Source organism: Gymnogyps californianus, chromosome 3, assembly GCF_018139145.2.
Source record: "Gymnogyps californianus isolate 813 chromosome 3, ASM1813914v2, whole genome shotgun sequence".
Classification (NCBI taxonomy): domain Eukaryota; kingdom Metazoa; phylum Chordata; class Aves; order Accipitriformes; family Cathartidae; genus Gymnogyps; species Gymnogyps californianus.
The window spans coordinates 20,432,696-20,447,058 of record NC_059473.1 but is presented as its reverse complement, the minus strand read 5'-3'; the positions used below and the strand labels follow the sequence as shown (position 1 = coordinate 20,447,058).

The 14,363-nt window shown below is 38.5% G+C and overlaps 1 protein-coding gene across 2 annotated transcripts; it reads left to right on the top strand.

Annotated features, from left to right (window-relative positions):
• The first annotated feature begins 123 nt into the window (after nucleotides 1–123).
• On the top strand, nucleotides 124–8,653 carry CNIH4 (cornichon family AMPA receptor auxiliary protein 4). Of its 2 annotated transcripts, XM_050894964.1 has the most exons (5): nucleotides 124–192; nucleotides 1,667–1,735; nucleotides 2,802–2,914; nucleotides 7,518–7,658; nucleotides 8,260–8,644. In XM_050894964.1, the coding sequence occupies exons 1-5, from the start codon at nucleotides 124–126 to the stop codon at nucleotides 8,285–8,287; spliced, it is 420 nt and encodes a 139-aa protein (XP_050750921.1). In that variant the 3' UTR covers nucleotides 8,288–8,644. The 2 variants fall into 2 exon arrangements, with proteins under 2 accessions (XP_050750921.1, XP_050750922.1); XM_050894965.1 differs by lacking the exon at nucleotides 7,518–7,658 and having other exon boundaries at nucleotides 8,260–8,653.
• Nucleotides 8,654–14,363: the final 5,710 nt, after the last annotated feature.

Here is a 14,363-nt window from a genome sequence, read left to right as displayed (position 1 = left end):
CTGCGGGGACTCCATTTCCCAGCATGCTGCGCGGCGGGGCGGGGCGCGGCGCGGCCCTGCCCGGGCGGGGGTGGGGGCAGGGGCAGGGCGTACGGCGGCCGGGAGGGCGGCGGCCGTGGCGGGATGGAGTCGGTGGTCTTCATCTTCTCGCTGATTGACTGCTGCGCCCTCATCTTCCTCTCCGTCTACTTCGTATCCTTCTCCTCCGGGGCTGGAGGGCGCCCGGGGTGGGCAGGGTTGGGGCGGTGGCCCGCGCCCGGCGGCACCGAGGTGGGCTGGGCCCGTTGAGGCGCGGCTGAGGGCGGGCGAGCGGGGCCGGAGCTGCCGGGCTGGCGGTGGGTTGAGAGTGGCGGGGCGTGAGGGCCTGTGCTGGGTAATGGCCGCTGGCAATGGGGTGCCCGGGGCGGCAGCCCCCCGGGAGCCGGGGTGAGGAGGAGGGAGCGCCTCGCTGCGGGGAAGCGGCGAGTGACTCACTCAGTGCCCGAAATACGTTCGCTCCTTCGAGTGCCGGAGCTCGGGGCGGCTGCAGGCTGCTGCGGGCGTGTGCGGCCGGTGCTATGGAAAACACATCGTGCCTCGGCAGAAGTAGCATGTGCTTGGCGTTGGTGTAGAGGAAGGGGTGTCGAAGCATGCTTCACACCCTCAGAAGCTACGCAGGCCTAAAAATATACGGCCACGCAATAGTCTCTTAATTGTAGGGATACCTTACTCTATTTTAGATGTCAGCTTGTAGCTGGGAGACTGTGAGTTCCTCGACAAACAGAATTTCCATATTCTTTGTTACAAACTTGCCTGCAGTCTTTGCTGTCTGGCATTGTTAGAATGTAAAAGCACTGATTTGGCTTTCCTATCTTTCTGAATAAAAGAGAATTGGCTCTCATACTCTTTCAAATCCTGGTGCTATTTCAGAATCTACCCAGTTCTCCTAACAGAAAAAAGTACAGAAGCACTTGAAAGAAATTCATCCTAGAAGGATAGGTTATTTGTTGAAAAATGAAAAGACTTTACATATTTTCTAGGGATAGAAAAAAAATCTCGTGCTCTTTCATTTTCTTGGAGAAAAGGAACACGAGCTTTACAGGACATAGCATGATGATGTGCACACATGCATGCTAAGCCTTTTTTGAGAGGACTTTTCTGTCTGAAATATTCATATTTCAATTGCTGAAAGTTCGTTTGATAATGTTACCCTCTTATTTCCTAGCAAAGTATGAATTAATCCAGTGTTGCTGTAAATGTAGAAAAAGTAGATCCACTTCTTAAAACTGCACTTTTTGGCTGTATTGTGAGGAGAGTTTAAAAAGTGCATTAACTTTTTCTTCCTTTTAAGTTCTGGTTTCAAGTGTTGTAGTAATAATTCTGATACTAAAAATATTGAGTTTGCCTCACTGGTCTGTTTTAAGTGTTGAGCTGAACTTTAGCACTTGTGCAACAGTTGCCGTTGGAAAAACATCATAAAATCACTTGGCCTGGTGATAAAATGTGGCCTAACTTCCTACCTAAAGTAGGAATGAGTTGCAACTAATTGAAATATGCCTTTGGCAGATCAGCTGTAGAACAAGACAGTCTACGCTGAGAGCAGAGTGCTCTCCCCAGCTTATTGGATAAAAGTAAAGCTTTGTGTATTCTGAGTTACCATACAATTTTTCCTTATCTTGGACTTCAGATAATTACACTATCAGATTTGGAATGTGACTACATTAACGCTAGATCATGCTGCTCAAAACTCAATAAAGTAAATTATTCTTTGCATTTAATGTGGTTTAAGAAAACAGTCCTTCATCTTAGCATCACAAATAACAGGGGTGTAATGTATATCTGAAGAGCCTTGTTTGGCAATATTTTGCATGTATCCTTTATTTCAGTCCTTTTCTTTTTCATCCTTTTCTTTTTTGGATGCCTGTCTTTCAGCAAATTCAGTCACGAAAGGCTGTTCTTCTGACCCTTGGTGCTCTGAGATGGGCTGCTACTCTGAATTTGTGGGACTGAGACTTAACTCTTCACAGAGCTCTTGAGTTCTGTGCTTTCTTTCTTGTAGGTGTACCACACCAAGGATGTCTACTCATGCCTGAACTCTGAGATCTTTATAGCAACTTTCTCTAATGCTTCTGTATAATTTCTAACCTCTCTTGAACAGTAGGGAGTTCTACTGTGATAAGCAAGAGGACCTTTTTAACCAAATCTGCTTAAAACTAATTTCATTAAATCAATGTGGCCTTCCCACATGGGTGTTCACTTTGATTTAAAGGTATTTTCTTTCTTAATGTAGGAGAGAATGCTACAGGATACTATCAAGCCAAAAATGAGTTATTGCCAGGGGCTGACCCCATTTAGCTATGCCAATTTTCATATTGATCAACTTTCTTATCTGTTCCAAGCCTGAGGGTGTTTGTATGTCCTGTGTCTGTGCAGATTTTAATTATCTGCTTCTCTCATTCCTAAATCCACTGTTCTCTGCAGTGATTTCACATGAGCACTGTATACTTTCTTAACTCGCTTTCTTAAGTGCTTGTGTAATATAGTTGTGTTCAAACAGCTGCTGTCCTTCTCTCTAGAAATTTTTGTACTACTTGGATAAAGTACCTCTGTTATAATATCTTAGGGCCTGATTTCTGGCTTACTCACATGCAATCTGTCTGAAGGTATTAATTTCCCCGCATTGTGATGAAATTGCATGCTTCTGCCATGAATTTCCTGTCTGAGTTTTACATGATTAGAATCAGATGATAACTCCATATAGATCTCTTTTTCAGAAAGGAATTTACATTTGTGCATATAACTCTTTTCTTCCCTTTTTACAGTGGGTGGTCCCTGAGGTGATTGGCCATGCTGTTGTAACTGTATTAATGCTTATATCGTTGCACTGGTTCATCTTTCTCCTTAATTTGCCAGTAGCAACATGGAATATATATAGGTAAGTGTAAAGGGGTTTGTGTGCTTTTTTTTTTCTTTTTCTACTGTTACTAGTTTAGCTTTAAGTGCAGTATGAAGATAAATAATATGTCATGATAAGATGTTTCAGTTGTGTTCTTGAGCTGCTAACAGTCTTCACGGATCTAACTAACATAAAACTCTCCTCTCCTTGCAATTAAAATTACAAGAAACCCAACAGTGTCAAGGACGTGGAACTTTTGGTCTTTCCTTGCATTCTCTCTAGTGCCCAGGAATCTTGATTTGTGAGTCATTCCCAAGTTCATAGGAAATAATAGCATGTTAATTAGGATTATGAAGTAGTAGTGCAAACATAGTTCTTAATGTTTTTCATGCTGTGCCTACACGCCTGATAGTGATATCAGCATAAAATTACTTAGGTCAGCATGGCTGATGGTTGTAAAACCATCGGGCTGTGGTGTTATCCCCCTCACCCTCCTTCGTTTACTGTCTTGTCTCTCCCCCTCATTTGTATTGTTCTTGGTCCCCTATCTTCCCTCTTTGTATTTGGAAAGGTTTGCAGACTTTTCATCTTAGGACAACTGTCAGTGTTACTGGTCTTTGTATACTGGGCCATCCACCGCTTTGAAATGGTTTACTTAGCAGTAGGGGTTTCCATGTGGCAACATTGGGGCTGTCGGTTCAAAAATGTTCTTTTTATTTTGTGTCATTTGATGTGCAGAGAATTTAACCTTTACAGGTGTTATGCTAATGAAAAATGGGTGTGGATTTCTCACAAATTATCTCTAATCATTATACTATGGGAAGTCCAAAAGACCAAATGTTTAAGATACAGGTAGGAAAAGTTGGCTGTAATTCTTGTTTGCCTGAACCTGCTAGGGCTAACTCTTTGCAGGGATGGGTCAAGTTGCTGGTAAAATTAAACAAGAGGTTTCATAGCTCGCATTAAAAAGAAGTTGAGGATCCCTTTACTGATAACCTCGTTGTTCTTGGGCAAAATAACCATGCATTTATTGCCCTTTTTTTCTACAAAACTGTTAGCAAAGCTTTCAAATGTTTCTGAGCTCAAGTAACATGAGACAGTATAACTTGTATGCTTAATAAACAAATGTTGCCGAAATGCACGTGCATAGGGATAGCTTTGTTTGGCCACCTGTATGTACAACTGTATTATACACTGTTGCACAAAATGACCAGTATTGCCTTTGGTATCTGCTGGCAAGTATGGAGTTTGCATTTGATGTTTCATTTAGGCTAGACTGTTTCTACAGAGACACTAGAGAGAGAATGCAGTTTCTTTGAAGCTTTGAAGATTTCTTGTGCTGGTTACCCCTTTGCTGCTTCCTCTTGCTTACTTGTGTTAATGTTTAAAGTAGCCACTTGCTTTCCCTTCTAAACCTGGTCAGAGGGAATTTTAAAAGATACAGTTATTTCCATTTCCACACTTCAGGCTGTAAGCTTTGACTGCTGTTTTGAATCGACAGCTCTCATTTTATATTTGTCATACATGGAGCAGACATTCTGAATATCCTAAAATCCAGGGTTGTTTCCTCAATTTTAGATGTGCAGTGTAAGCAATAAATGAATATGACAATGTGATACTTTGCCTGTCCTGCCACAAGAAGTCAAAGTGTTATGCCTGTATTGCTAATCCTGCCTTCTTTCTGAGGATCGATGAGTTTCACCCACATTAATAGCCTGGACTATCCCATCTATAGTGAAGGAGTTAGAGATCTGCAAAAGCAAGTGTGTTGTTTAGCATTATAAAGGAGATCTGATGATTTGGAATAGAACTTACATTTAACCCGGTGTTCAATGGACAAAAAGTATGGTAGTCAGAAAAATGGTGGACTGTAAAGTAGTTTGAATACACTGAAGAGAGGAGAAGGTGTCAATTACTAAACTAGGATTAACTGGGAACAGATGAAGTGTGAACCCATTATTATGAGCTGCAAACTTCCAGCATCAGCTGAACGTGTTTGAATCTTCTTCATTTGTTATAGTGTTTCAAGAACCAACTTCTGGAGTAAATGTTGCTGCACATGAATTCAGAAAGGTTTAAGATTATCATTCTACTCCAAGATGAGTCCAGAAATAAAAATAATTGTGTTGAGATTGAAGAAGTCTGTGCTTTGTAGTATATCTGAGTGATAATAGAGAGAAAGGTAGGATAATAATCCTTCCCCTTATTTGCTTTCCTTCAAAACCTGCTTAATCTTGATGAGTAAATGGCAGTTACAGGCAGTACTGGCTTAATTTACTAATTGTCTCAATGATTACAGTGAGAGTAGAGGGGTTTTGTGTGAAAGGGGCATCAGAAACAAATCCCAGGGAGGATAAATTGGTCAAAAACAGCATCAAGGGAGACTTTCAAAGTTGCAGCATGTTTATTGTAACATCCTACTGGCCCTTCTTGTTCAGCATACTGAGGTGCTCATTTAATTTGTTTATTTTTTGCTGAATTTTGTAGTGTCTTATACAATCTCTAGTGAGACATAGTTTTGTCTTACATTCTCGTTTTAAAACTAGCAGCTTATTTGAAATCTAACCGTATTTCAAAATAGATATTTTTTTAGTTCTTAAATATTTCTTAGACTTGCTACTATGCAAAAGAAGCAAGAATTACAAAGGAAATGTTGAATGTGAGTAGACAAAAAGAAAGCAACTCAAAAAAAAAAAAAAAGTTGAACACTTCCCTTTCTTCTTTGTTATATAGACCTGCTTGAGACAATAGGTCCAAATAATGTGATTCTTGCCATGTCTTTAACTACATCATACCCTTCTTAAAACTGAAGGAGTAAAAAAAAAAACAAAACAAACAACAACAAAAAAAAATCTCGACAATACAGTGAAAATTCTGACCAGGACTTCCACATCCCTTACAAAATTGTGTAATCTAGAGGGAAATGTCCTGTTGCTGTGGCAGCAGCTTCCACTGAATGGAGATACTGGAGGCACTAATGTGTATATTCATTAAAGCTGACAGTTTTCTTGTTCTCTGTGGTTTTGCTGCAGAAGTTTTTTGCTGTTTAGAGTATGACAACTGGCTTGAGTTGGGTTTGTCAGCATCTAGCATCGTTGTGTCCATGACTACGGTTCCTTAGATGTACAATATAAGCTGTACTAGCTTGTGGGCCTCTTGGAAAAACTACCTCCCAGGTTCCACAATTAAGTTGCATCATTTAAGTGTTATCGTTCTTCTTAAAAAGCAAAATTAATAACTACTACCTTTATGGCACTCATATCCTAGAGATATAAGAAAACTATGCACTCTGTTTCTAGGATAAATTGGTACAGGAAACTTGTGTTTTTCCTTTTATTCCAATAAAATGCATTACATTCCCAGTAAATGGACAATAATTTGTGTTATAATACTAAAAATAGAACCATTGCTTAAAACTTCAAGTTCAGAAGAGAATTTCAAATTGTAATTATTTCACATGAACTATTTTTAATGGAACATAATTGTCTTTGTTATTAGTCAAATATGCTGCAGTGCTTTTTAATGCCTCTGTGAAAGACAGACAAATACTGTGGTCTTAACTTTTTCTTTTTTTTGTCTCCTGGTGCTGCTAGAAAACATCCTTCTTTCTTGTTCCCTTCCTTCCCCTGCTATTATTGAAATGAATGTTGTAAGAGGTGGGGGAGTGCCTTTTGGGAGTACAAGTGGTGCCATTCTTCAAGTATATAAAGAAAATCAAAAAGCGTTCTTTTCTGAGACCTTGCTTTTGCTCCAGGTGTAAGACAAGGAGTTAAGTTCCTGTGTAGAAAGAGTATTATTCCAGGAAGGTAGAGCCTGTATGACATTTAAGTGAAATAATAATACTGTTCTGGACTGAGCTCAGCTGGAGTGAGAACTTAGGTGCTTGCATTTGCTCTCTTGAGAAACGCTTATGACAAAAGAATATGCTGCTTGTTGAATTTTCACAGGACATAAACATTCGGTTTGCTGGTTTTATTCTTCCTTTTGCTTACATTTCACTTTGTTTCACTCAACTTTCGTTCTTATGTGGGTTCAGACAGCAGTACGTAACTTCTTCAGTTCTGCCCAGTCTCTCATCCTGTCAGCCTCGCTGTCGGTGCTGAGATAACACAGGATGGTTGTGACAAAGATGGGAGTAATACACAGATCCTCTGTCTGGTCTTACGCTATCTTATTTTGAGTGCTGGAGTTTGTGATTATGTATGTGGGGTTTTTTGGTAAATAAATCACTAATTCTTAGCTAAATTAATTCTTTTCCAGTCCCTTTCATCTAATGCATCTTTCCTCTGTGGGTGGACGTTTCCTTCGTAACACCAAGTAACCACGAACAGCAATTAAAATGAACTGGAATTGGCTATTATCTGGAAACTCTCCCATTTATACGTGGGAAGCTGGGCTGATGCTTTTAGTACTTCTTGTCCTCTTATTCTTTGTTTGTGGGTTGTAGTGGCAGAGATAACACGCAATATCCTGAAACTGAAATAGAATTAAAAAAGAGCTCCCTTATGTTTAATTGTGAAACAACTCTTTTAGATGAAAGTCCCTCTGTGCAAGCTCTCCCCCTCCCCTTCCCCTGACACTCCCTACTGTTTTGATGACTATACTTCTGGTTTTGTTTTGGTGTTTTTTCTTAAACTTTCAGGTACATTATGGTGCCAAGTGGAAACATGGGGGTATTTGATCCCACAGAGATCCATAACCGAGGACAACTGAAATCACACATGAAGGAAGCCATGATTAAACTAGGCTTTCATCTGCTCTGTTTCTTCATGTACCTTTACAGGTTAGTTTCAAAAATTGCTCCCAAGGAACAAAGGAATTGTCTGCCAGCTATTTTTATCTCCTCTATTCGGCTAGTGTAATTGCTGGTATTCGTGTCTTATCTTTTTGCATCCTGCTAAGCCTCAATAATATATTTTGACAGCTATCTGCGGGCTCATTACATGCCTTTATTCTTTCTGATCAAACATTGTTTGGAAACCCAGACTACTCCTTACTCTCAAAACCACTATAAGTACAATATAAAGAGTTACATGATTTCAGCACCTAGAATAAGTAAGTGGCCTATTTAGAATGGAAATAATCTTCAGGACCAAGTTTATTTTACAAGTTCTGTTTTAGAAAATAAAGTTGATCTGGCTAAGTTACAAACAGATGAGTTCTGTGATGGGGTCACTTACTACAAGATGGAAGATGGAAGAAATACTGTTCTTCTACTGCAGTATTACTTCTGCAGTCCTTGTCTTCATAAGCAAAGCGCATAGCATAGTTGCCGTGACTTTCTATTTCAGAATCAAGTGCAGTTCTCTCATGAAAGCGATAGCTGTTCCTACTTGCACATGCTTCAGTAATCCACTGGTATCATGTTTTCTGTTTTGTCACAGTATGATTCTGGCTTTAATAAATGATTGAGAAGTTGAAAAAGAACCATTAGCTGCCAAATTGGGTCATCACTCCAGTGACTGGTTGTGGAGCCACAGACACCTTCCGAACATACCTAAATCAGTGTCGTCATGCAGTATATTTTTCCTCTTTGAACAAGAAATATTTTTCTGTATTTTTAACATAAAATATTTTCAAAAGACATTGGATTTGTGTAGCAGTTTTTGTTCTTTTACAACCCAAACTGCTAGAGCTGCTGCTTCTATAAGATGAAATCCTTGCTTACAGAACTGATCTCATATGAGTTAAATGATGAGAAGGGAAACTCATTTCAGCAGCATGGGCTGGTAATAGTGGTAGTTCCAGAACAAATTTAAGTGCAGCTCTGATGTCTGCTTCTTACTGAAAGGTGTCAGGATGTGCCTCTGGCTGTCAAGCTGTCCTGTTAGAGCCTAGTTTGGAGCAGTGCTTGGAACATAGATTTCAAAGTGGAACAGTAGCACAGCTTGCATCTTTGTGTTAGTGTTTTTTCCAGCTGAAAAGCAATGGAATAAAAGTTACAATTTTCTCCCTTTCCACCCGTCCCTCCAACAACCTATATGAAGTCTTGTGTTTGGATGAAGGTCCCTTTGGTGAAAGGGACACTTGTGTGTAAGAGTGAAAAAGAGATAAATAAGAAACATGATTAATACTTCCTTTGTCCCTTCAACTCCTATTTTGTCATTGAAATACATCATAGACCTCCATAGAAAGTAAACATCATTTTGCACCAGGGTTGGAGTGGGTTACAGAGCAAAAGACTATCTGCAGTCACTACTCCATGAACCTGCTGTTTCCATATCCAGTGAGGTGAATCAAGAGTAGGTCTAGCTCAGGGAGATGGTCTGGTAAACCATAACCCCTGTTATCCCAATTCTGATGTGACTCTGCTTCAAAGACACCAGCGAACTAAGTTCTCTTTGTGCAGCTCTTACATCAGTGATAAGTATATAAACCTGAGTTTGTACCCTCACTGGCCAATGACTGTCTTTAATTTTTTTTTTTATGTGCATGGAAACAGGTTTTTTGAAACAAACACTTCAAGTGGAACACTTAAAAAATAGTTCTGTAATTAAGTCCTAAAATTTATGAGCTTTTCCTTTGTAAGTACTTGTTCTTTGGTGTATAGCCATAGTTAGCAGATTGTTTTCATGGCCAGCAGTGAAAAGACACTGAAGTTTTATTTCTCTAGATACCTTGTGTTCAATATTTGTTCTAGGAAAAGTTTGGCTTTAAATTTATGCTGGATGGAGTCCAAGTTCAGCTGTTGCAAAGATGAAAAACTGCTGAAAATTACACTCATTAAAAAATAACTAAGGAAATAGCTACCACAGCTGCATGCCACTGACTACCTGACAACACAAAAATCAAACTACAGAAAGTACTGCCTTATAAAGCTGAAACCCAGACAGGATGTAGGTCTGGAAAAAGGAGAGCAAATAAAACTTTTAAAAGAGGAAAGTCAGTAACTTTTCTATCAGCTTATATGGTAGGCAATTAAGTTATCTTATTTGTATGTGAAAAAAACATACTACACATTTTGGGTGTTATCTATTAGAAGAAAGGGCAGTGTTAGTAAGCTGCTTAAGTCCTTGCTGTAGTGCTAACAGTAGATAAATTTCATTAATGATGTTTCACACTGAGAAACATGATCATTAATCTATAAGTCCACCACTTAAACTAACAGTTTTATATCTTATTCTAAAGATGTGATTTTGAGATGAGCTTTATTATTAATGAAAATGTTTGTAAGATACATTGTTTTCAATGATTTCTAACTACTAGCACCTCAGAATTACAGTGGTGACATTAGATAGGGTTAGACCCATTCCCTCCCTAATGGAATTGGTAAAATTTATCACTCACTATGAAAAGCTTCTATTCTCCTCTACTGAGGGAAGTGTTTCTTCAGAAATAGGAGGAGGACAGGGAAGGATAAGGGAAAAGAACAACATATTTGAAAAAAAAAAAAAAAAATGGGGATAGCATACATCTTAATTTATATCCCTGATCTAGAGGGATGTTATTGTAGATTCTTCCTCACTTCCTTCCTCAAGAGCAAATTCTTAACCATGATAGACCAACAAAAAAAATACAGGTATGTTTTCTAAGTGGTTGTCAAATATTAAACAAGCTATACTTTTATATGAATGGAAACTCCCCACGCCACTTTTTTATACAAATAAATTCTCTGTTCTTTCATATCTAACAACTTGTTATAATGTAAAAACCTCAGTAGCAGGCTCCAGAGACTACAATTCCGCTGAGTAATTACACTGGTAACTTTGAAGCCTTCCTTACTGTACAGGGTCATTTCCTGCCTTAACAGAGATCTTCACAGAGCTCAGTGTCAGCAATAGGAAAAATGTATTTGTAATTGCTAAAAATGTAGTTCATTAGCTGGAAATAGAGATCCTGCAGTCATCCACCTCATGGGAGACCCACAGAGCACAGAAATTCTATAGTAGTAAAAATCAAAACAAACTCCCTATTTTCTGGGTCTCCATCAGGGGAGAAAAGAGTAATTTAAATCCAAGCTTACGATACAGAATTCAAGACAATTACAAACTTTAGACTGATCTTAATTAAAAATTCACCTAACTTTATCACTATGAATCGGTGTGAGACCAAACACAGATTCTGTCCTATTCACTCACCAGAATATATTTCCCCTTGGAACTGAGGTATCCAAGTATAACTTCATGAGGGGACCATTAGTTTATCCTTCAAATGATTAGCTATGATTTATAGAAAGCTCTTTTAGTCCATGAAAATAAATCTGAAGTTGGCCTACAGGGATTCTAACTTTTAACCAAGGTTATTAAGCTCTTTTCCTCACCCACAGTCTAGAGCCTAGTCAGCTTGCTAAGATATTAGTCATTCAACAGTTTTCAGAGAGATTAGATCGCTGTTATAGTACTGCGTTTGGGAGGGGGGGATTAGTTAAAATATGTATGATAGCATGTTTCCCCCTCATTAATCATTACAGTTAACAGACTTGGTTATTTAGCCTGTTTTATTAAAGAATATACTTGTCTCCTCATCCTAGTAAATTACTAGTTTCTTTCTAAAATAGTTCTGTATTATGGAAGACAGTAAATCAGTGGGATTAATAGTATGACCAGTAGTCCTAAGAACAGTTCTACATGCAGGTTAACAATCAACCTGAAACCCTGATAAGCCCATAAAAGCAAATCTTTATCTGTTCAGTATTGGCATAGCTTTATTCTAATTCTTTTTCTCACAGGAAACTCTCTAGGATTTTGTACAAATGCTAAGAAAAGACCATTTTTGCCTCTCAGGATATGGTAATGATGAGATTGGAGGTAGCGATAGGAAAACGTGGGCTATATGGACCACCATGCAGTTATCAGTACGTTAACCACCTTCTCTTTGGCAGAAAGATTAGAGGCATGCAAACTTCAGTGGTTATTCTTCAGAGCATTACAGGTCTTTTAAAGTGAGGAGACAACTGGGACTGCTATCTTCCTGTAATGATTAGATAGCCTAAGCATGTGCAACAGATGCAAAGTAGCAGAGGGATGCACCAGGCAGCATAGAAGGCACAGGCCAAGGTGTAAAGTGAGACTAAAACAGAAACTGTCCCTCTGGAGAAGTACCCTACCTCAGGCAGAGTTTGGATTTAAGCTAATTATGAAATGCTTACCTACTATCAGGTCCTTCATGTAATTTCTTTTAAATAATCTGAAGGGTTTAAAAAAAAATTACAATTAATTTTAAATCTTACATGTGCTGAAATTTCACAGTTGTATAGAAATCAATATACCTGTTTCTCTTGCATTCTTCTCACCAGAGGCAGACATGGGACAGCAGATGAAGCACAGTAACAAACCCAGCCAAAAAACTAACTTCCTTCATCTGCTGTGTGGATCATTTATGGCTGAGGTGGGTCTGCAATCTAACAACCCTCCTGCAAATACTAGTACCCAGGGGAAGCAGCACATGGAAAGGAATAAGGCATGCCCCCACTGTTTGCAGCTGCATTTAAGCCATAATTATCTATACACTGCTTAAACTCTAAGGGAGGGAATAAAATTAATACAGAGGTGCTACTAGAGGGAGTAAAGACCTTTTCTAATCAATATACAAGCTCAAAGAATTAAAAAAAAAAATAAATGCACTTGAGCAAAAGGTTTGAGTTTGGAAAAGCTACAGGAAGGGGAGGGCAAATTTAGGCACAGCTTTTTAGTTAACAGAATATTAGCTAGAGCTGAATAAAAATGCCTAAAATGCAGGACAAAGATGAGGTTCTGTTCTAAGGCACAGGGCAGAGGGACAAGAACGCAGGCTTAGTTGGAGGGAACAAAGGCAGCAGTTGAGAAGCAGCCTCAAGAGCTCTCAGCCACAAAAGCTGCTTAGGTCGACTTCGGATAGAAGTCTGGACATCCCTGATCTCCAGTTTAAGAGAAGTCTAAGCAGGAGATGCAAGTACTTTAGGAGCACCTTCTTAATATGAAGTATCAAAAACCCCAACAAAACCCACTGATCACCTAAAGCAACCCGTATCTGGTATTTAAGCCAGCTCCAGCATTAAGGAATCAAGGCTTTCATGGAGCCTCAAAGGAGCAGACGTTCAACGAGTTAGATAAGCACAGAATGGGACACAGGCAATTCGACTGCTCAATGTACAGTGAGAACACAAGCGTGAGGTAGATTAGAGCCAAACATCAAGACCTGGAAAGCCTGCACACAACACTGAGTGAATTCATCTTCAGCTAAACAGCCAGAAATTAATTTTCCTAGCAGGGAGATAAAATACTACAAATATGGAAGAAATCTATAATTAATGATCAAGAAATTAACATCCAAGTCAGTCATGTAAGTGAAGTTAGGGAAACTAAGAACTATTCATTCCAGTTATTTATTCTGTTTATTGAGTTGAAAGGGAATACAAACATTTCTGTTAAGTGCTGTGCACCAACATGGAAAAAGTGTATTTTTTTTTAAAAATCCTAATAAAAACAAATCAGAAGTTAATGTAGTTCCAATTGAACAATTTTTAAAGATATGTTTAAAATACTACACATTTATAAAATAAAAAAGTTAAAACGGTGTTCTGTAAATAATTAGTAAAACAAGTGAAAATAAATACGAGACCCAAAGTTCTTATGTTTTTAATGTAATATAGCAAAGAAATTTTTAACTACTTAATATAATCCGAGGAGAGTAACAAAAATCCAGAAAGTTTAAGAACGCAATCCTTTGAAACATTTAATATCAGTCCATAGCAAATAGTCATTACATACCAAAAGCTCTAAGTGTTAACTAGTTCCACCACAACTCCATATAAATCTTGACAATTTAGAAATCTTGAGATCAACAATAAAGTTCTTTTCTTGATCTCTACAGCTTGGTTTGTAAGTACATACATGCTTTGAGGATCCATTTTGTCCCATATGTTTTCAAGGAGCCAATAACTTTTTCCATCTGTGCCTAAAAATGTTAAAGATTCAAATCTAGCACATATACCCTAACAATGAAAAATGTTCAAGAAAAAAGATGGGGCACAATGAATTTCCAATTTATAAAAATATACTGATATTAACCAAAATCTTCTGGTCAAAGGACACTTCACATACACACGACTTAAAAGTATGCAATAAAACATGACAAGTACCTAGAACATTTGGTTCTCTGTCTGTTCATGGAACACATGCACACGCACATTCATACCAGATGGGAGGAACACTCTCACAGACATTTTATTGAGTCCAGATTATCTGGATTAATAGACAGAAAACTTGTCTACAGTTTATTTCAACAACTAGAGGCAGCTACTGCAGCAGTAGTTCAACACTGCACACTTCAATTAAGTCCACCCTGTTTAAAAAAGTGTCAGAGTTAATGATTATTTTCTTCCTTTCTGAACATCGTTAGAAGTAGCAGTTTTCAAAATTAAGTATGGCAGCTGAAAATGGACTCAAACCAATGTGGAAAAGACAGGAGGAGGTCAAAAGGAGGATTAGCCATTTATGGGATGGGTGTTCCTCTTAATAGCTGTCTCAAAAACAATTAGATACAAGTGTATTTTGTAGCTAAAAACATG